The sequence below is a fragment of the Carcharodon carcharias genome, chromosome 2, assembly GCF_017639515.1.
Source record: "Carcharodon carcharias isolate sCarCar2 chromosome 2, sCarCar2.pri, whole genome shotgun sequence".
NCBI classification, from domain to species: Eukaryota; Metazoa; Chordata; class Chondrichthyes; order Lamniformes; family Lamnidae; genus Carcharodon; species Carcharodon carcharias.
In genome coordinates, this window is record NC_054468.1 from 19123690 (window position 1) to 19147147 (window position 23458).

General features: G+C 40.6%; 1 protein-coding gene and 1 long non-coding RNA gene across 3 annotated transcripts in view; one reads left to right on the forward strand and one right to left on the reverse strand.

Annotated features, from left to right (window-relative positions):
- The window catches only part of eif2a (eukaryotic translation initiation factor 2A), a 44978-nt gene extending 39287 nt beyond the window's left edge, over positions 1-5691 (reverse strand). The window contains exons 1-2 of the mRNA XM_041179253.1: positions 5550-5691; positions 354-423 (exon numbers count right to left, since the gene is read on the reverse strand). Of these exons, the coding sequence (XP_041035187.1) occupies positions 354-423; positions 5550-5577 (98 nt within the window). The 5' untranslated portion in view covers positions 5578-5691. The remainder of the gene's footprint in view (positions 1-353; positions 424-5549) is intronic.
- A 154-nt stretch (positions 5692-5845) lies between these two features.
- Positions 5846-23040, forward strand: LOC121272602. 2 transcript variants are annotated; one of them, XR_005941893.1, is made up of 4 exons: positions 5846-6085; positions 10365-10481; positions 11480-11555; positions 22011-23040. It is a non-coding gene; the product is annotated as an uncharacterized LOC121272602 (long non-coding RNA). The 2 variants fall into 2 exon arrangements; XR_005941894.1 differs by lacking the exon at positions 5846-6085 and adding an exon at positions 8075-8199.
- Positions 23041-23458: the final 418 nt, after the last annotated feature.

The following is a 23458-nucleotide window of genomic DNA, read 5'->3' on the forward strand; positions in this document are numbered from 1 at the left end:
AATGCGATAATCCCGACCTGGTAATCTGTTTTTGTGATGTTGATTGAGAGGTAAATATTGGGCAGTACACTGGGGAGAACTCCTCTGCTCTTCTCCAAAATAGTGCCATGGGAACCGAGAGGGCAGATGGGGGCTCAGTTTAAAGATGGTGCAGCCATCCCTCAGCTCTGGCGTTTGTGCTCAAGCCCTTGGAGTGGGGCTTGAACCCACAATCTTCTGACTCAGATGCGAGGTTGCTACCAACTCAACCACAGCTGACACTAAAGTAATTTTCTTGCTATAATTTTCATCAAGATATTGTGCCACAATCAATGAAAGATTCACAACTGTGATAAAAATGCAATATAAAATACCTTGTGAAAGAGGTATTTTCTGTATAAGTTGGAGGGCCATTGAGCATATAAATTCCTTCGGAGCCTCGAACTGTAACACACAATCAAAAAAATCCATTGTAAAACTATTTCATACTCAGTTTGTAAAATTACAGTTTAACTATTGCAAAAGTGAAACTGGCATTCAATATGGATTCAAGTCTAGTGATAATGTATGTTTGGTCAAAAGATCATTAGCAAGCTGAGGATTGTACAACATTTATCAATATCAGATTCATTTATTGGGAGATTCAGGACAGCACTAGGTCATTCCAGCTGTGAAACATATTTATTTCAACTTTTCCTCTTCAGAATACTGCAATTCCTGGTAAGTTAGCTGGTTTCAAAGCAAAAATGGAACCATAGACAAGTTATGGTGCAGAAAGAGGCTATTCAGCCCATCATGTCTGTGCTGGCCATAAAAAGAAAAAAAACTAGCCACTCATTTTAATCCCACTTTCCAGCATCTGGTCCGTGGCCTTGCAGGTTACAGCACTTCAAATAAATGTGGAGTTGTACGTTTAAAAAATGGCACTCTCTACCAATCAAAAACCAAACAGAATAATATTCAAAGGAGTAAATCAACCCTCACTAACCTCCTTTCCCCCATCCCTACTTTTCACCATTTGTATTTTGCTAAGCTAATTCTGAGAAATGTTTGTTCAGAGACATGTATACAATCTAGTGGCCCAGATATCAAATCCATACCCTTCACTATAAAGAAGTTTCACTCTTAAATCCTTTGACCCCTGTTGAACGTTCTCCTCTCCTCGGTGATTCCTCGTAGTCTAGTGGTAATCCAACATTTCAGAGTAGAACAGCGCTGTAAAGCTGTTCAGCTTGTTACAGTTGTGGCTCAGTCATTATGGGTTCCGATGACACAGTCCACTTTTTAATTCTGGGATACCGCTCTGAAGCTGTCACTCACTGCAACATGTACAGGAAGCATCAGCACTGATTTCTGAGCTTCATCAGCACTCAGAAATGCAAAGAATGTTGCCTCCTTCTTCCCCCTGCTCCAAGATCTGTTCAGTGAAATCTCTGACTAAGTGGCTCTCCTCAAACATCAACCTAAAATGCTGGATCTCTAGGGAAATGTGCAAAGGAGATAAAATGAGAATTTCTCCAACGACATCTGAGAGCTTTTACCCGTAAAAAGAGGCCTTTTCAAATAAAGTAATCTCACAACCAAACAAGGGCAAGAGTGGACCATGCGGCCCCTCGAGCCTGCTCCACCAATCAATAAGATCATGGTTGGTCATCTACCTCAACTCTACACTTCAGCTTATCCCCAAATCTTTTGATTTCCTTCGTGTCCAAGAATCTATCAATCTCAACATACTCACCACTGAGCATCCACAACCCTCTGGAATAGTGAATTCCAAAGATTCACAACCCTGTGAATGAAGAAATTTCTCCTCATCTCAATCTTAAATTGCTGCCCCTTTATCCTGTGACTCTAACCTGTACTTCTAGATGGTCCAGCCAGGGAAAGCAGCCTCTGATTGTCCAGCCCTCTAAGAATGTCATACATTTCAATGAGGTCACCTCTCATTCTTCTGAAGTCCACAGAATATAGGCCCATTCTCCTCAATCGTTCCTCATAGGACAATCCACTCCTTCCAGGAAACAACCTAATGATTTATAATGCTCCCTAAAGTTCAATCTCTAGGCTATTGCATAACTATTGGAAACTTAGGTTAAATATTTCAGGGCTACCAACATCCATGGAAAGATACTCCACAATGGGTTCGTGCCCTCTGGAAAGGAGAAAAGCAAAATTGGAAACAGAAACCGTACAGATTAGGGAAAAAAAGTTTGAGATGAATGTAGAGTAAGCCTCTCATGCTTTAGGAATACAGTGTATGATAAAACCTCTGAATGGCTGGTTACACACTATAGTGCAATCACAACCAAGGACACAGCTACTCATTTCCAACTACTTTGAGAAATCGACCTAAATTCCAACCCGCCATTTTTCCCTTCGGAACAGTTTTTAATCCACTTTGCTACTCTATTCCTAATTCGCTTCAAGTCTTGTGTGGTAACTTCATAAAGGCATTCTGAAACTCAATGTACATTGTATCCACTGCATTTCCAAAACCCACTACTTTGTTTTAAATAACATCTTCGTTGTTAAAAAAAATCACAAAGAATTGTGATGAAACTTGAGCGTCTTTTCAATAGCAACTTGTATTTATATTGTGCCTATATTGTAGTAAAATGTCCCAAGGTGCTTCGCGGGAATGATTGTTAAACAAAATTTGACACTGAATTGGGTAAAGTGGCCAAACGTTTGGTCACAGAAATAGGTTTTAAGGAGTGTCTTAAAAGAGGAAAGAGAGGCAAGGCCATGGAGAGATTCGGAAACAAGTATGAGAATTGTTGCCAAACCGAAAGCCAATATAGGTGAGTACCTAAAGGGGTATTGGATAAATGGGACTTTGTGCAAGTTAGGATATGGGCAGCGGAATTTTGGACAAGCTCAAATTCACAGAGGGTGAAAAATGAGAGGTTGGCTAGGAGAGCTTTGGAATAGTCAAATCTACTTTTGCTGTTTCATTTTTGTTTATTCAGTACATCATTGGAACAACCAACTTGAAGAAGTCACGAAGTGCAATAGTGAACAGAACCTGGATTACTTTCAGTAACAATGAAGTAATTCGCTGAGAGTCACTGAACTGTCTAACCGTGCAGTTCCTACCACTCAGTTTCTATTAATGAGGTCATCTGCAAACATCCAATGAATAAAAAGTTAACAGAGACAAACAAAAAAGTTGTTAAACTTAATTTTCTGTTTTAAAGGAAGCAGTATTATGAGCTTCCTATCTCAAGAGTATAAAGAATTCTCTCTAATGTTGCTCAATATCAATCATGTTGCATCTAGGACAGGCAGATCTTTGCAGAGGGCATTATTTTTGCCTCCTATATACCATGGGGACATGTGCTTTTTTCCCCCAAAATATGGCTTTCTCCTACAAAAGAATTATAATGGGCCAAAGAAACTTGGACTGGTCAAATGCTTGAAACTTCTGCCAAGATTGAGCACAGCTACTGTTTAACTATGGGTTCAAGTGTTCCACAGAAGCAGTTAATGTCTATGCAGCCCCTTCACCAGAATAAATTGTACATGATTGTAAACTACTTCTGGATAATTTGCCTCCTTAAAAATAGATGTAAAATATCCCTTTATTTTGATAGTGTAATTTTTTTCTTTTTTTGATATGTAATCATCAGAAAATAATTCATTACGTGCAAAGTATTTTGAAACTTAAGATGTACGACAAATCACATTTCTACAAACCTTTTGTTAACTTTAAAGAAAGTAATGCACAAAATGTTATCTTATAAACAATTACAATTGTCACTTCCTCCAAATACATCTGTAACATTCATGGCTTAACTACTTTGGATGTAAATCACACCACTCTAAATGTTTTACACTCATTTTTGAAAAGTAATTAATATTGTGATTTATTAGCTTGGGAGTCAGGAAGCCTTTTCTCTATGTGCCTAAGGTAAAAAGAACTACGTCCCAAAGAACGAGGAAGCCTACACTAAGCTATTTTGACAAAGGTAACAACTCACACTTACATAGCATAAACAGCCCAAGGAACCTCATATGGGAAGAGTAGATAAGTATTAGAGGAATTCCAAGAGATGATCCGAAGCATAAAGGCACATTTTAAGCAGTATTTAAAAGTGGGAGAGAAGTAGCAGGGTGACAAGAGTTAAGTTCCAGAGTTAGACTGTGATGGTCCAAATGCTTTTCACCACAGTCAGTGTAGACCTGCTATTGTCATCTGTGTGCTAAATATAGATCAGGAACATCTATTTATTTCTGGGTTACACTGCATCTTGCCTCAGTACATGTACTCTGTACGCCCTCTGCAGTTTATTCCAATTTTCAAAGTTTAACGTATTCTGAACAAACAGTTTTGCTGGGATCATCTATCAATTGGGATTAACGTTTATTCAATTTAGGATTGACTTGCTCAGGAATTATTAAAATGTAAACAAGAACCCAAAGCCTCATTTATCTACTATTCTGTCTGGTGATCTGAAAGAATTAAAATATTGCAATTCACTCTCATCAGAAACAAACAGGAAAAAAAAAGAACCCAAGACACAATTCCTCTTTCAGATGAAAGGCTGATGACTTGAAACAATAACTGTCTACCTCCCTCTACAGATGCAGAATGATCTGGTGAGTATTTCCAGCATTTCTTTTCCTTTCTTTTTCATGTATTCATTCTTGGGATGTGGGCATCACTTTCTAGACCAGCATTTATTGCCCATCCCTAATTGCCCATGTATAGAAGGCATTTAAGAGTCCATCGCATTGTTGTATTATTTCACAATCCTTCTGATTGTCTGCTTTACTTTCAACTTGGCAAACTCAGCAGCTTATTTCTCACCCCATCTCTCGAAATAAAGCAAACTTCCATCCAAACTTTAGGCATCCAAATGTGATGTCCCCCATCCTCACTAATGTCAATCATAGGAAAATAGGAGCAGGAGTAGGCCATTCGAGCCCTCGAGCCTGCTCCACCATTCAATTAAATCATGACTTATCTCCAACTTCAAAGCCGTTTTCCTGCACTGTCCCGATAACCCTTGATTTACTTAACATCTAGAAATCTATCGATCTCTGTCTTGAACATACTCAATCATTGGCCCTTCAAAAAGCCCTCTGGGGTAGAGGGTGCCAAAGATTCACCACCCTCATTGAAGAAATTGCTCCTCATCTCAGTCCTGAATGGCCTACCAGTTACTCTGAGACTGTGTCCCCTGGGTCTGGGCACCCCCAAGCCAAGAGAAACATCCTTCCTCCATCTACCCTGTCGAGCCCTATAAGAATTTTATACGTTTCAGTCACCGCACGATGTTCCCTCACTTGGCAACAGTGACAAGCCTGTGATCATGGATAGAGGCAGTCCCTGGGCCTCTCAGTCAAGATTCAATCCCAGTGCTTGCAGCCCCTCTGCACCTTCCCCCCCATCCCCCATATTGATGTGTAGAAAAATGTCTGTAAAAATACTTAATTGAAACAGAGATTTCATTTTCACCCATCCCTCCGGCATCAACAGCGTACGAACAGTTTAAGTATATATCTGTAAAAAGCAGAGGCCGGGTCTCTCCATTTAAAATAAACCCGCAGTGATTGAAATTTCCAACCTGCCAACAACGGTGTGGAGTGCGCCATTTTCAACCGGAAGTCCCTTCATTCGCCACGCCCCCTCCGCGGGGTGCAAAGGTCACGACCCTCACGATTTCTCCCCGCTCAGCTGGGTTCAGAGGTGTCGTCACTGCCCCCCCATCAGCTCCCCCCGCCCGTTGTCCCGTCCCGTTTCCCCTCGCCCCGCCTCCTCCGGGTTTAGCGGTCACGCCCCGCCCCCCTACCCTCCCTCCCCGCGCCTGAACAACACGTAGCTCGAGCGGCTTCTCAGCTCCGCCTCTTCCGATTTCCAGGTTAAGTTTAATACGGAACGGCACCAGGGTCAACTCAAGACAGATTGTTATTCAAACTATTCCGTTCAAGATAAATCAGAGTTGTTTTTGTTTTTAAAATGGGATTGTGTGCGCGAGTTGTTGAGGGAGATGGGAAGGGACTATGTTGTCCAGGCGGAAGGTGAGGTATATATTTCCGGTTCCGGCGGGTCACTCCTTTCAGTCTCCTCGATCTCCGGGTGGCGACGGTAGCAGTGACCAAGGTGAGGGGCTCAGACTGTCTCAATAACCAATATCAACCAGGCTGAGGGGCTCAGACTGTCTCAATAACCAATATCAACCAGGCTGAGGGGCTCAGACTGTCTCAATAACCAGTAACAACCAGGCTGAGGGGCTCAGACTCTCTCAATAATCAATATCAACCAGGCTGAGGGGCTCAGACTGTCCCAATAATCAATATCAACCAGGCTGAGGGGCTCAGACTGTCCCAATAATCAATATCAACCAGGCTGAGGGGCTCAGACTGTCCCAATAATCAATATCAACCAGGCTGAGGGGCTCAGACTCTCTCAATAATCAATATCAACCAGGCTGAGGGGCTCAGACTCTCTCAATAATCAATATCAACCAGGCTGAGGGGCTCAGACTGTCCCAATAATCAATATCAACCAGGCTGAGGGGCTCAGACTGTCCCAATAATCAATATCAACCAGGCTGAGGGGCTCAGACTGTCCCAATAATCGATAGAGACCAGGCTGAGGGGCTCAGACTGTCTCAGTAATCAATAGAGACCAGGCTGAGGGGCTCAGACTGTCTCAATAATCATTGGAAACCCGGGTGAGACTATTGTGTATAACTGGAACTATCTTTCATTTGAATTAGTTTTTCCCCTTTCACCCTCCCCGCTCCCTGTTCTGTTAAGTCCCTGGTCTAACAGCTGCTGCTGAAGGCACAAGTGAGCATGCCACTCAGCCTGCCTCATAAAATATGTTGACTTCTTAAAAAAAAACTTGGTAGATTTATAATTTTAAAACAATGCCTTAACGATTGCCCACCCTTGCTTTAATTAGATGTGTTGCTGTGATGTTAGAATTATTTGTACAATAGTGGAATTAGTTGACCAGACTTGTGATTACTACTTAATATCAGTTATTGTTGATTACAGCATACTTGTGGTTAGAGTTCAATGTGTTCATCCTTTTTTAAGTTTTCATTTTGTTTTGCGTTACTTGCGTTTTGTAATGTTTTTGGGATTTTCCTGTACTTTGGAGTGCTGAGGATAGGGTTGTGCTGATTCGTGTGTATTCTGTATTCTTTTGCATGTGGCATGTCGGAGTAAATGGAATAATTCGTATTTGTGTGGTGCCTTCTGACTTTGAGAAACGTTTCAGGTAGAATGTGATTATGTTGGGCAGTTACTCTTGTAATGTGAGCAAGTGGAATTTGGCAACAGCAAAATCCAACAAATGACAAGCTGATGAATAACCAGTTAATGTTATTTGAGGGTATTAGTTGGAATGTTGTCCAGGGCACTTGAAGAGCCTTTGAAGAGTGCCATGGGACCTTTAAACATTTGAATGCCATACCACAGATGGTGCTTTGGTTTAATGTGTTACGCCAAGGGTTGAAACTTTGATGCAACATTCAATAATGTATTGAAGTACTCAGACCTTGGAGTCTAAACCTTCTGCCTCTGAGCTAAAAATCTTTACAATTTAGCCAATCCTGTTTATTTCCTTTTTTCCTGGTTAGGTTATGACAGTAGTTCCTCTTTTTCTAGGTGTGAATTTGAATTTTCATCCCGCATGGAGTATTGTACACAGTTGGATACTGGTAGTTGTCAGTTGTAATTGTGCAATGATTTATTGACAGAGCCAAGATGGTCATGTGTTGTGTCCACGTGGTCTGTGGTTGCCACTTTCTGTGAACCTTCTAGCGTAATAACATACTTCCCCAGAAGAGGAAACATGTTTCTGGTAATTCCTTTTTGGAGGAGCAGTGAACGAAGTGAAAGCCAGCTGATTTTATTTTATTTTTTTCAAATGAACTCCTTTCCCACTTCAAGTCTCTACGCATCATTCCCCACCAAGCGATGTATAGATGAGCTATTCCTGAATGCAAGCGGTACTATATAATCAACTGCTTGGAAGGGTGAGGGTGAAACCTGGAGAACCAGTACCTGTCCTCCATTTGGAATCTGCTTTGTACATCTTCTCCCACATTCTTATGCCCAAAAAGAAATTGTGTAAAGGTGGGAATTTGCCATGTGGAATTGGATCAATCAGCTTAGCTCATGTGACTTGCTTCCATTGAAATGTGCCACCTTCATCCACAAAGATCATAGCTTCAAAGTTTAATTTCTGCTTTTTTTCAGTTGGTATGTAAGAGCTGTTATTGAAAGACTGTTTTTCTGCCCGTGAATGACTTTAAAATAAGGAATGAGTAAATAGAGAATGTTACCTGCTTCAAAATAAAAATTGACTTTAATATTAAAAAGCTACGAATTGGTATGTAACATGTTGTTTTATGCAAAACCTGTATGTGAGGGTGGATAAACTCTTCTTTATCAAATCAGGTTTCTGACCTTGTCACAACGCTGAAACAGCCCTAACCAAAGATATAAGTTACATCCCTTGTGGGTGCAGCATTATCCCTCTTTGACCTCCCTGCAGCCTTTGACATTGTCGGCCACACCATCTTCCTCCAGCTCTTTACTTTCATTGTCCAGCTCAGTGGAAATGCCCCACTTAGTTTCACTCTCGTATGTCCAATCAAATGAATCTCTAGCAATGGCTTCTCTTTCCACCCATCTTTGTCACCTCGAGTCTCCCATGAATCTGTAGCTGCATGCTGACCCTAGGTGACATAATCTGCAGACACAGGTCCACTTTCCACAACGACACTAGTGACACCAATTTCTTCTACTCTTGTGGCCTCCATTATCATTGTTATCAGACTGTTTGTCTTGGATGAGCTGCAATTTCCTCCAGTTAAAACGTGGAAAGACTGAAGTTCTCCCCCAGTAAGCTCTGTATCTTCCCCACCACCTCGCCCCTGTCTATGGTCATAGTCTCAGGCTGAAACACCCTAGTGCAATCTCTATCCTATTTGACTTTGAGCTGAGCTTTTGCCCATATATCCTCAACACAAGAATTGTCAGCTTTCCATCTCTGTTACATTGCTGTTGAAACCCTCATATGTGCCTTTGTCGTGTTCCGGTTAGACTGCTCTTAGCTATCCTGGCCAGGTCCTTGCTGTGCCTACAATTTTCACTTCACCCAAAACTCTCCCTATCCTGTATCAGTCTGGCTCACCCATCATCCCTGTTCTTGATGACCTGTGTTGGCACCTGGTTCCCCTCGCCTCCCATTTTATATATTTCATTCTTGTGTTTAATTCCCTTCATGGTGTTGCTGCACCCTATCTCAGCCTTCTATAGGCCTACTCTCCTTAACTGCCTCTGGTCTTATATGCACCCTCTTCATGCCCCTGAATTAGTGGCCATGCCATCAGCTGTCTGGGGCCCACTCTGTGGAATTCCCTCCCTAAACCTTGAATTTTTTATTTCTTACTATTTGGATCAAGCTTTGCTCGTCTTACTAGTACACCCTTCTTTGTCTTGGTATCCATTTTTGTCTAATTTATGCCTTTTTATTGAACCACCTTGAGGCTTTTTTCTATGTTAAAGTTGCTATATAAATGTCTTTATGTTTGGGTAGGTAGAAGTGAAACTATACAAGGCCAACCCTACAAAATGGAGGAAATGCAGTCTTGGTTATTAATGATTGGGTTGTTTGACTAACTTGTTCATTGGTAATTGTTCTGGGTAATTGCCTCACATTTGCCTCCCCCTCGCTGCTTCCCAACATTACTGGCTGCCTGGTCATTTCCAGGCTGAGTTTTGACAATGCCATCTTTGATCTCCATAAACTGATCTGCACAGTAAAAAAACGGCAGCTTATTTGACAACCCCGGTGTAGTAGATTTGAGTAAAATATGCAAGCTTTTGTAGTGACTGGGCTAATTCAGTAGGAAGAATATGAACTCCGAGGGACTAAGGACATGAGGTTCCATTCGAAGAAGGGAGATCAATGTAGTCTGGTGGAGTATCGCACTCCCTCTCCTCTCACCACAATTTTTCATACCACGTTAATGGGGTGTGGGATTAGACTTGGTTGTCTATGCGTAGCTTCCAGACTCGGCTACCACTGCACAGAAAGATGATAAGTAAAAAGTCAGCCACTTTTCCTGAGGGAAGAGGGGGAAAAAATTAGACCATCCTTGGGCTTTTTGTTATTTATGAATTTCCAAGACTTTTAGTAAAGTCTTGGAACTGCTCAGAACGATGAGGGGGAAATCCAGGAAAGGAACAGAATGAAAGTAAACTTCAAATAAATTAGTGATAGTCTTTTGAGATTGCCATTTCCCTTTTTGAATACATTTTGAGCTTTTATTGCAAGTACAAATGGCTACAAATGTTAATTAAAACACATTTCCTTTCGTTTGAAATTGGAATTAATTCACTTCTTTGCTGAATTTTAGTCAGTTTGTGTGGCATTTTGGCCCAGCAAAACAATGGTGGCCAAACAGAGGATCCGGATGGCAAATGAGAAACACAGTAAAAACATCACGCAGCGAGGGAATGTTCCGAAAAGTTCGGTAAGTTTTTGTTTAAGTCTCTCGCCAAATGTGCCATAAAGTTGAGCTTAAATCACTCGTGTACATCTTGTCCTTCTGTTCTGTGGAATTGCATGATTTATGGCTAATTACAAAATTACATCGAGTCTGCACCGACACATGAGAAACAGCAGACCTACCTACCTAATCTCCCCCATGGTAAATGGGATTAGGTAGGTAGGCCAGGTGAGGTGTTTTGCAGACTTGATGGGCCGAAGGGCCTCTTCTGCACTAAGAGATTCTGTGAAAAGAAGCCTCAATTAAATTTACCCCTCCAAAGTGGTTCCATAATTAGACTGTACAACTTATAATTGAGGCTTTAAGTCTAATTTCTTTCCCCTTCCACACCATGTCTGTGGGGATTTACTGTGGCATTGGAAGTTTCAGGCAGTACTGAAGTAGTCTTAAGTTTTTGTATCACTCAGAAAATTGAAATTAAAAGCACCTAAAAAGTGTGCTTTTGAAAAGATGGTTATGAATTTCTCATTACTCTTAACAAAGACCCTCGATACACCATTCCCTTTGTCGCAGATGTGATTTTTCAGTTCCATGCCTACAGATTGTCGCCAAATTCCTCACAATACCCATTGGTTATTTAGTCTATACCACTCTTCCATTACCACTGAGGTTCCCTAGGCTGGGATGTTTGTGCATCAGCATTTCTGTCTCACTTTGTTGTAAGTGGGAAAACCTGATGACGCCTTCAAAAATGGTACAACTCTGAACTGATTGTGAAGTTGTATTTCTGTCTATTATCATCTTGAAATCAGTCGAAATATTGTGTTGAATTGTCTTTTTTTAAGCTAATCTGTGCATTTCAGACTTAGTAGTAATGTGTTTTGTAACTTAACCTGTCTGGTTGTTCAGGAGAATCTGTCATTGCAAGCTTACCCAGTCTCCATTTTACTTCAATTGGTACATATTCCTTTTGTGAAGTAATTTCTTTTGTGAAATAATTAGTGAAGTGTTTGTCATTACAGAAAACAACACCAGATGAAAAATCATCGGTCGGTCCCTGGCTCTTGGCACTTTTCATTTTTGTTGTTTGTGGATCAGGTAATTTTTTTTTTTTTACTTTGTAAAACTCATCTGATGTTTAAATTAACATTTAAACTGTGAAACTTTGCTTATTTGTGAACTAAATCTGGTTAAAACTGCTAAAAAAAAAAAACCTCAAATAGAAGAAGAGTAGATGAGCCAGATTAAAATAGCCAATGAAATTGTGTTCATGGCTGATCTGGTTTGTCTTGGATATTATGTTTAATGTTTTATAGGCGATGGTTTGTTTTCAGGCAGCCTGTTTTGAATCAAAAATTGAGAAAGTTCAGTGGAAAATAGAATTCATTTCTGTTGATTTAACTGTCACATTTTTTTCTGGAAGTCTTGTGTCATCTTTCAGTTTGAGTTTTATTTCATTTCTTTCCACCCTCCTGCTTAGGGTTTTTGGAGCATCTTGTCATTATTTTGGTTGACTGCTGTTTCCTGGCCCCTCTGGTGAACTTTTTTTTTTTGCCACCCAGACCCCTTGCTTCCATCGACCTGAGTTTCCCTGGGACTCCTTAATCAGAAGCTGCCTTGATATTGGAGGCCGGTATTCTCGCCTCTCCTCTGGCACGCAGCTCTTGTCACAGCTTCCATCCAGATGATACAAGTTCTGGAGTCGAATGGTTCTGGTGGAACTCAAATGCAGCATTGTTGAGCTGCTTGACTGTTGATGACACCTTCTGTCGCTTTACTCATTGGGAGTAGCTAACATGGTACTAACAGCCCTATGTTAGATTATCCTTTTTTTGTGAATTGGACATATGTGAGCAGTCATCCACAGTTTTTAAGTAGATGCCAGTGTTAGTGCTGTTCTGCAACAATTTGGCCAGGGGACAATGCTGAGAGAGCATTGAACGGAGAGGTCAGGGGTTGGTGCTGGGGCACTTGCATTGAATTTTTCAGCACAGAAAGAGGCCATTCAACTCAACTGGTCTGTCCTGGTCTTTTTGCTCCACATGAGCTTCCTTCTACTCTTCATCTAGTTCTACCCGAATAACTTTCTATTCCTTTCTCTGACATGTACTCTTCTAACTTCCCTTTTAAATGCATCTGTTATTTGCTTCTTACTCTGTGGTAGCAAGTTGCATGTTCTCATCACTCTCTGGTTAAGAAGTTTCTGCTCAATTCCTTATTGCATTTATTAGTGTCTGTATTGTATTTATGACCCTCTCTAGTTTTGGACCTTCATTCATCTTTTATTGTTTACCTATTTAAGTGACCTGGATTCAAATATTACTCTCCAGTAAATCAAATTCTTGAAATATATGTTAAATTTGGGAGGAAGAGGTGGGGAAGTAGAGGTTGGAGCATTTGAGAAATTACAGAAGAACCTAGACAATATGTGTAAGCAGGCAGAACCAGGTAGGAAGAAATCAAAGGGTTTGTACATTCGAAGAAAAGTAGGAACTATAATTAATGAATGGTGGTGAACAGTTAAGAGATTAGAAGAGATCAGAGATATGAGATTGACCATATCCAGTCATTGAGGAACAGCAATTGCAAAACCAACAGAATGCTGAGCATATGGCCAAATCTACAGCAACTGCTTACATTTATATAACACCTTTTTAGTATTGCTGGAAAAAGAGCCATGTTGAAGCTTTTCTTCTTGCACTCATAGGGCACTTCGCAAGAATACTAATGAGTGGAAAACAACAACTTACACTATATGTGAATAGGGTGCTTATTGGTTGACAAGTGGACTTCTCCATGGCAACGCCTCTACCAATCAACCAAAATTTGACCAAGATACATGAGACATTAGGATAGGTGGCTGAACGTTTTCTTAGAGGAAGGTTTTAATGAGTGTCTTAAAGAAGGGTTGGAGAGTAGGGAATGTTTGACAGAATTCCAGAGCTTAGCACTTTGACAGCTGAAGACTTGACCACTATTTGAGGAGCAACATAAATCAGGGAAGCGCAAGAAGCCAGAACTGAAGGAGCATAGAAATTCCAGACATTTGTGGGGCTGAAGAAGGTTAGAGCTGTGAGGGGCAAGGCCATGGAAGGACATGTAAGCTAAGATGAGAATTTTAAAATCAAGGCATGGCTGGACCTTGAGCCAGCGTAGGTCAGCGAGCACTGTATCAATGGGTGAACTGGACTTGGTGCACATTAGCATATGGGTAACAACGGTTTGGATGCACTCAGTTTTACAAAAAGTGCAAGGTGGGAGACCGGCCAGGAGAGCATTGGAATAGTCGAGTCAGGAGGTGCCAAGGCCATGTATGAGGATTTCAGCACTAGATGAGCTGAGGTGGGGTAATAGAGTTTAAGTCTGAGGCCCTCATGTGAGGTATATAGCATTCTAGTCAGGCTGCTCCTGGAACACTGAATTCAGACCTGGTCACTGAGCTAAAAGAGGAACATCAAAGCTGTGGAAATGGTACAAAGAGGGTAAAGAGGCTGATTTCTCATATATCGGGTGAACAGCTATGGAGGTTGATTTGAAAATTTGTACTCTTCAGCATTGAAAGCAGATGTATGTTACAAGTTCTAAGTTTTTAAAAGTTAACCAGAAAGCACTTCTTTGCATGCAGTGGCTATTATCTGTAATGATGCTCTAGATGGTAGAGAGTCATTCAAGAGGCACTTGGATGCTGTTTTGGAATTGTAAGGCTTTATGGAAAGATGAGTGAAGTGAACCGACTTGCCTTCCTCAGCCAAATTTATCTTTGTGAACCTGTAACTCTTTGTAACCAACTTACTTAATTGGGAAAAGTCAGATTGTTTTTATTATGTTGTATTTGTTTCTATTTTGGCTTCCAACTTCTGCCAGGTTGCATTGCCACATGTCCTGGGATGACTTTAATTAGAAAATAAATAATTGGCATGACAGACAGAGTACATTTATATTTTTTAACCAGGATACTTGGCTAAAGTGATATAGTCTGTTTGTTTCTTGGCAGTTACTGCAGGTTGTTTTGTGGTGTGATTTTCTGCCCAGAGGAGACTGATTAACATAACACATAGTTGGAACCAGTGGTGATTTAATTTAATTTTTGTTGTTTTAAAAAAAAATTATTGCTAATGGGGGAAACTTTCATTCCAGGATTACATTAAATCAGTTACTTTAACCATTGATTTTTGCTGAATCTTCTGCACTTCTGCTTGCTGTTAATGCATTGCTGTTCTATAACTTTGACACTTGGCCATTTTGTTATCAAGATCTCCATAGTATAAATATTTTCACCTGGATTGTGAAAAGAAACTACCAGCGACCAGTTTGGTGAGAAGTTCCCTGCATTCTCCACGTTCCTACAGTCTTTGCTTCTGTTCTCCATTGATTATCAGATGTGCACCCGCTCGCTGTTTTTCCAAGCGGGAAAATATGCTGTTCCTTAGATAAAAGACTGGACTGGTTAACCAGGCTTTGGAAAATCCTGCTGCTCAGACAGGAGGTCTGTACGGGATGCAGGAGTGGTCTGGACCAATTAGTTAAGATAACTGACACAAAAAAAAACAGCGGACGGATGAGTATTTTGTTTATGCAGCTCTACCTTATGATCTGGAGTGCACTGGCTGAAATAGTGGTAGGAGCAGATTCACCTGTAAATTTCAAAAGGGAATTGGATAACTGCTTGAAAAGGAACAATTTGCTGAACTAAGGAGAAAAGAGTGAGACTTGGATTTCTTTTACAAAGAGTTAGAATGGACACAGTGGGTCAAATGACCTCTTTCTATGCTATGATTTTATCACTCAATCCCTTTCTTTTCCACATCCCAACCCATGTGAGGGAATATTTAATTTTTGTTTGACTGCCTTTCCGATAGCATGCTAATATCAAATACTCAAGCTGATCTAATTCTATAGCTAACTAACATAGATATTAAATGTGACCTTGTTTGTATTTGGAATATGGCTGGGTCACCTTGACTTTTTTTCTCCTAATTCCACCAGCTTTATCTAAAAGTGACCTTGAGGCGGTGGGGGGGGAAGCTCCAGTCAGTTTTAGAACAGTGAATGTTGACAAGCCTAGTTGCTATGGTTCCATTCTCTCATTTGTTCTGAGCTCCTGGGAAAAATGACTGTTTCTTCACAAAGGTAGTGGCTACTCTTTCCTGCAGTGCCTGTTAATCAGTGAACCCACCCACATTAAAAGCAGGTTAGGGCACTGGTGTGCAAAATATTGCCCCAGCTAATCATCTCAAATGCAAAATCCCAGAAATGGGCACCAGGCTGATGGGAACAGAAGTAGAACATTTAACCCCACGAGCCTGTTCCACCATTCAGTAGATCATGGCTGATCAATGACCAAATTTCCATACACCCCACTTTGCCCACAACAAAAATCAACCAACCAATCTGAATCCAAATTAAAATTAATGTTTCCTAATTTCATTCACTCCTAAAAATCCGGGATCTCATTTTTAGATAAGGGGTGAAATTTTACAGCCCTTCCTGCCAGCGGATTTTCCAGCCTCGCCAAAGCCAGTGAACTTCTGAAGGGCTCGCCACATTTTCCAGCCCTGCCCCCGCTTCGATTGGACGGTAAAATTCTGCCCAATGTACCCAATTCTATATTCCAAAACTTAGAGTAGATTGGGAGAAACTTGTCCTCTCTTTTTTCCCCTTATATATCTTGAAAACTTCGATCAAATTGCCCCTGAACCTTCTAACTTCCAGGGAACATAATCCTAGTTTATGTAATCTCTGCTGGTAATTTAACCTTTCAAATCCTGGGACCGTTCTGATCAATCTACGTGGCACTCCCTCCAAGGTCAATCGATCTTTCCTGCAATGTGGCCTCTCGAACTGCTCACAGTGCTCCAGGTGTGGTCTAACCATAACTAGTGTTACTCCTATCTCCTTTATTCTAGTCCCTCAGATATAAAACCCAGTATTCCATTAAACATTCTGATTTTTTTTTTTGCACCTGTGCATGATATTCTAATCTATTTACCTGGACTGCCAAGTCCCTTTGCACCTCTCCTGTTTCTAGCTTTGCTGTATAGAAAGTACCCAAATCTATCCATTTTAGATCCAAAATGGATGACTTCACATTTGTCTACATTGAATTCAGTTTGCCGCAGTTTTGTCCATTCATACAATCTGTTAATATCTTTTTATAATTCCAGCCTCAGTGTTTACAATTGCACCTCCCTTTGTCATTGGCAAACTTGGATAAGTGGCTTTCTGCCCCATCATTTAAGTTCATTAAATAGGGTGAATAGTTGAGGCCCCAACACATTCTTGTGGAGCACCACTAGTCACATGCTGCCCTATTCTCTTGTGCTTCTCAACCATTTTTCTAGCTAGGTCAGTAATTTGCCTTCAATTCCATTAGTCCAGCTTTAGCTAACACTGATTTATGTGCATGGACCCACTAGCATCAGATCAGTATCTGAAAGAGAGATTGATTAATGTCCCAGATTTTGCAAAGGGTTTGGGGGCGGTGTAGGGCATTGATAGCGAGCTGTCATTGTCCCAATGAAACTGACTGCAACTTCAAGATGTTGGACGTGCCAGGTTAACGTAGAAATGCTGAAGTTGTGGCTGGTCACTCAGGACTTTCAGTGGCTGCTCCCAGAGCCAGAAATCATGAAATGAGTGCGAACTTCAACTTTCCCACTTTTCACTTTGCTGTTTGAATACCCTTTTAAAAAGTTAACACTTCATTCCATCAGTTGTAGCTGGATTTTTAATGGTGATCTGATAAAATTTGAACAACAGAGGTGGCCATGAAAATATAATTTTATGATCGTGGAGTGTTGTTGAATGACTAATGAGATTTTTTCATCTGAATTTTTTTTGAGAAGTTTGAGAATATTAATACAAAAGCAAAATATTGCAGCTGGTGGAAATCTGAAATAAAAACTGAAAATACTGAAAGCACTCAGCAGATCAAGCATATCTGCAAACGGAAAGAGTTAATGATTCGGGTTGATGACCTTTCATCAGAACCCTTCATCGACATGAAACATTAACTCTGTTTCTCTCCACAGACACTTAAGAACCTTCACCCATGCCCTAATTTTTAATTTGCTCCCTGTAAAAATTAATACATTAAGTGATTTTATTTTAGTGTTTTTTGTTTCCTGGTTGGGTGTCCTTAAAAATCCTTTTGATGTGATTGGTTGCTTGGACAGCCTCATGACGTCACTCCAGTTCCAAGCTGTGGAGGCCCAGTAAGAGTGCTGCAATCAGTTATAGTAGCATTGCGTGGCAATAGAGGTGAATTCTTGTCAGAGATCACTGGAGCTCTCAGTGAGACTTAATTTGAGGCCAGCAGCGAGTGGTCTTGCTTAACCTCTAACTGCAAACTCTGGTTTCATAGAATACATTTATCATAGAATTATGCAGGAGGTCATACTGTCTGAATACTTTCACTTCCTTGCTGATTTCTAATAGCTTTGTTATTTTATTCCCTTCATGTGTTCCCTTCATTCAACTTCCTTTTTGAAAAGTTATTAAATGTGCTTCCACTGTCCTTTCATGCACTACATTCTAGATCATAACTTGCTACATTAAAAAAAAACCTCATCTTCCCTGCTGGTTTTTCTTTTGCCACTTAACATGATTTCTGACCCTATGTCAGTGGAATCAGCCTCTCCCTGTTTGCTTTTATCAAAACCCTTCATATTTTTTATCCCTTTGAAGCATTTCTGCTCTTTTTTAAAAAAAAAAACAGTCCCAACGTTTTGTGCCTCGGTACAACATCTTGCTGTTTCTTGTAACACTGCCTGCAAGATCTCTTCCAAATCTCACACTGTTCTGACTTGGAACTATATCAGTGTTCCTCTGTTGTCGCTGGGTCAAGATCCTGGAACGCCCTTCTTAACAGGACTCTGGGTGCACCTGCACCAGATACACTCAAAAAGGTGGCTCAGCAACGCCAACATGGGCAATTAGTGATGGGCAACAAATCCTGGCCTTGCTGGCAAATGCTCACGTCCTGTGAAAGAGATTAAAAAATATATAGTTTCTCCAGTGTGCCCAGTATGAGTGGAGTGGAGTGGGGCGGGGTGGGTGGTGGTTGTTGGCAGACAAGTCGTAGGACTTCCTCATGGGTCTGCTCTGGACCTGTGGGGTACTGTTGCTCCAACTGCCTGCCTCGCTTTTGCTGTCTAATCCATGTCTGGGTATCCTTGGAGAGGGAACATGTAATTTTCTAAAGCCAGTGGGCATAAGGGAATAGTGTCTCATCAACACCAATAATATTGTAAATTGAAGTTCATTTTAGTTTAATTATTTTCTTTAATTATATTAGCAGTGTCTCCTCACATTTGTGTAGATATCTTTTTGCCAGTGTCACCACTGTTGAGTTTGTTGAAGCGGACCTTGAAGGAAGGGTCAGTGTTATTGTTAGGGAGTATTTTAATACAACTGAATTTCATCAAACCAAGTAGCTGTTAAAATTTTACCTATTAAAATAGGAGGTGGAATCCATGGTGATCAGCATAGGAATTCTCCTTTATTTGTAATATTTATTCCCATTGGCAGAGGTTTCACAATGCTATTCAAACATCACTGCTGTGTGTACCAGGTCACAACTTCCCTAATAAAATATGCTATTTTATTGATATTTTTGTACACTGCCCGGGGTGCAGTATAACAATTCTGCCATGTATTTTCTTGCTTTTTTTAAACTGAATACATATGACATTATATAACTTGCAAATAGAGGCTTAGCTTTCTGCCATCGTTTTCACAGATCCCCTTGTAACCAGCAAAGTTGCGTTGGTCTTGGAAAGGTTCATCAGAATGTTATCAAGGTTCCAAGGGTTGAGGTTGAGAGATTGCATCAAGCTATTTGTTTTCCCTGGAATACAGAGGTTAAAGGGTGATTTGATTAAAGCTTGCAGGATTTTAAACAGAATTGACAAGGCAGCTAGAGAGCAACTATTATGCAGGTGGGGGAGTTTGGAGTAAGGGACAATTTAAATTATTATCGTTTGAAATTTGGCATTCTTCATTTGTCCTGATGAGTGCAAAATGAAAAGTTTCAGCATGCCACTCTCCAGCAATATTCAAGTTCTGTACTGTCAAGTGACAAAATCCTTAAAATCAGTGCCTGATTATTCAAGAGAGAAGTTCAGAAACATTTCTGCATTCAAAGGATGGTGGAGGTGTGGAGCTCTCAAAATGCAGTAGATGCTAGCTCACTAAATAATTGGAATCCATGTGAGTCGATTGAGTTAAGATACAGATCAGCCATTATCTCCTTGAACGGTGGAACAGGCTCGAGGGGGTGAATGGCCTACTCCTGTTTCTATGTAGTAAAAGTTTTGGTGGGGGGAGGGTGCAGGAGAATGGGCCAAAACGTTATCCATAAGCCTTTTTCTTGAGTATTGAGTATGAGGGAGCAATCATTAAGTACTTTAATTAAAATATTTCAAGTATACCTATCCTGTGCTATCTAAGGTGTCCAAAGAACAGCTTTATTCAATTTATTTCCTTATTTTGTTTCCTTCCCAGAGTCGTCTTTACTAACTAGGTGAAGAATAGGCCAGAGACTTGCTCCCATGCACTCAGTACTGCTGTGGGCTCATTTCTAGGTTATGAACATACGAAATAGGAACAGAAGTAGGCCATTCAGTTCCTCGAACCTGCTGCACCATTCACGTGGCTGATTTGTTTGTGTTTCAAGTTTCACGTTCCCATCTACTCCCGAATAAGCTTAGATTCAATCAACTCACCCCTCATTGTTCTAAATGCCAGTGGAAACAAACCCAATCTGTCTCACCTTTCCTCATAAGACAACCCGCTCATTCTAGTTATCAATCATTCCAGGTAATCCAAAACTGCCTGCATGTCTTCTCTCCTCCAGTTGTTAGGGTATTGAAGAGGCTGGCTCCTTCTGAATACCTGCTTTCATAGAGTCGAGTCAGGAATTTGCTGTGTTGAAATGTAGCTGAGTGCCCATGCCCCCCTCTTTCTGTCTTCCATTCCTCTAACTATAAAAATCCCTTGCTGAGGCTGTAGACTGATTCCAGCTCTTAAACAAACTTCCAGAAGGCGTACAAGAGTGTGGAGGCTGTAGGGCTCTGTTGTTCCTGAAAGGATGATGTAAACAAGTAGATCAAATTGGAGCTGTCTTCTTCCTCTCTTCTTCCTCAGGCCCACTCCATGGCCTGATGTCATGTGGTAATTGGGTGCAAATCCAAATCTTGAATAGATCCCAGCACTAGATGTTCTGTGGCATTAGTGTAAACCCTGGGCTTGGAATAAGATTGAAAGGTTCCCTGCTCCTCTGCATGTTGCCCCTGTAGAATGTAGGGGAAGGGAAACTAGATAATATGGAATGGGACAATTTTAAAGAGGCTCTTTTTTTAAAGTTTACTTTCCCAATGCTGGGTGAACACTGCAGCACTGAAGTGCTGCTTGCTTTTCAGCAACCTAATGAAGGCTTTGAGCAAACTTCAGCTGGCTGATACCATTAATGTACCAGATATATATGTCCCCAAGTAATCCAACCTTTTTTTTGGCCTTGGTTCCCAGTTTAGGAGCCTTGTCAGGTCTGATCATCCAATAGTGGAATCCAGGTCCAAGGTCAACAGATCTGTAATAACGAAAGCTTCATATCCAACGCTTTCATCCTCCAGTAATTAGCTGTAGGCTCTCATTAGGATGGTGCATCAACAGAGAAGAGATTGGCACATTTTGGGATCTTAACACTTTTCCACAAAGAAGGTTTGGAGAAAGAGTTGCTTTAAATGTTGTGTATTCATTGGTTCAATTTTTTTTGAAAAAGGACTGACTGTATTTAATTTCATTATTATTTTAGTAACTAATTAACATATCATTATGTTGGGGTGCCACTGATCGTAGACATGTTTGACATGGAAGATGAATTCCTTCAGATTTTTTCAAATATGCTAGGTAGTGATAACATCTGCAGAGTCATTGTTCCAGGTTCATTTTATACACTATTTCTCCAGTACCTTCTGCAGAATAATGTTTGACATTTGCAGCTTGCTAGAAGTGCACCTTGTAATAGCCCACCGGATAATCCTGCAATTCATGGCTATTTGATTTGCCACCCTATACTAAGAAACCTATTTTAAATCCATTTGGTAAAGCAAATCAGCAGATGGCCATTAACTTCCACAGTATGCATTTCCTTTCCCTGAACAGCCGCCTACCATTGTCTAGCACAGTAACAGCTTTCTAAATGTTAATTGAAGCTGGGGCTGGGGTCATGCGCAGTGTCTTCAGTAGAAGCACCTTTGGGTTGTTGAGATCGAATTTGCAGTTCACTCCAGAAGTGTGAAAATATTGGATTAATGCACAAACGAAAGCTGCACCAGCCTTCACATTTCAAAAGGTGCTAATTAATTCCGTTCCCTCGCAGCCCTAGGATTCCTTCAAGTCAGCCCTGTGCTGATGCTGTCTGCACTTACGCAAATCTGCTTTTTTTTAATATATAGAAAAGCAGTCTTGGTAGTGACCCTAATTCTTCCAAAATTTGTAATTCGCTTTTCATTTGATAAACTAACTGACTCTCTGTTTTTCCTTTTCCCGCAGCTATCTTCCAGATTATTCAGAGTATTCGGATGGGCATGTGAAATGGACAAAATTCAAATCTCTGTACCTTTCTAAGTGTCTTGCTGTTAATTCCAGCTGTGAGTCTGACCATTCCAACACTTCCTTTGTCTTACAAACGATGGATTTTACAGAATTGATCTTTCTGTAATTGTTTTTGAAGAAACTTTTAATTCCATGGTGTTGCTAAAAGTCTAGTTCATTCCTTCGTGTGTCCCAAGAAGGCAAGGATACAGTAAAAAGCCATCCAGCAGTTTAATTTTGTATTTTAATCAGGGAAATAGTTTGTAAGATCATATTTAATGTGAATACTTTATCATTATATATAGTCGGTATGTAGGTAAGAACCCTTTTGGTGTATTTGGATTTTTCCCCATTCTTTCACAAATCCTTTAAAATTGTAGAGAAGGTGGTTCTGCTCCCTGTCCAATTTGAGATACAAAATGTGCATCTTTCTAAATTAAATTTATAATTCCGGAAAAGTGCCTTCTTTTGTATATTAAAATGTACAACCATTTTAGGACTTAGGCGGGAATGCTTCTCTGATTTTAGAACGTGAATTGATTTTGTTTTTTTTTTTTGTCGAAATAAGGGTGATCAATCTCTAATGTCTTAAAATGTTTGTGTCTGATCGATCTAATAACTTGCTCCGATTTTTTTAGGGAGGGAAGAGGAGAATGGTTGTGGGGTGGGTTCTGTTTTAGGAGGACCTGAGGCAGTTTGGGTGCTGAACACGTTCGCCTACATGCTTAGAGTCGACAGCTCCTCTTGAGGGGCAGGAGCAGCCAGTTCAAAGTTGTGTCCGCAGTGGTAACTGAAATGGGCAAAATATAAGAAAGCTTCTCCATTGCCAACACTGTACTGTCCGATAATGTTGTAAATCATGGCATGCTGATATCTCCACATTTCTTGACTGCTTGGTTGCTGCTCTGTCTTATCAGGTCCAGTCGATTTGTGTTTGACTGTAAGCAGCTGCAGCATTTGTTGCCCAAATAAATATATTTTTGCTTGATTTGGCTGATGTGTTCATTTAAATCTCATGGTCTCCGATATAAATGACTTTTTGGATCAGTTAATGAGAGCAATAAATGTCTATCTTCAAGGACCATTCATACACACTGATTTTCCATTGGGAGTTGAGACCAGTAGTTTTCTAGTGAACTGGGATTAGAGGGCGTGGTGGGGAGATCATGGAACCAGGGCAGATGGATGTAATTTAATCCTCGTTCTATATCATTATATTCAGTCCTCGTTTATTTGTTTTCATTATAAAAATGTGGATAAGAATTTGTAATGCAAATGGCTCGAGTGGAGCGTCAACACCAGCGTGGACTGGTTGGGCCAAATGCCCCCTTTGTGCCATATATCGTATGTAAATTGCCTGTGTAAACCCCTTGTATTCTCCCACCAGTGGTGGTGTTGCTGCAGTC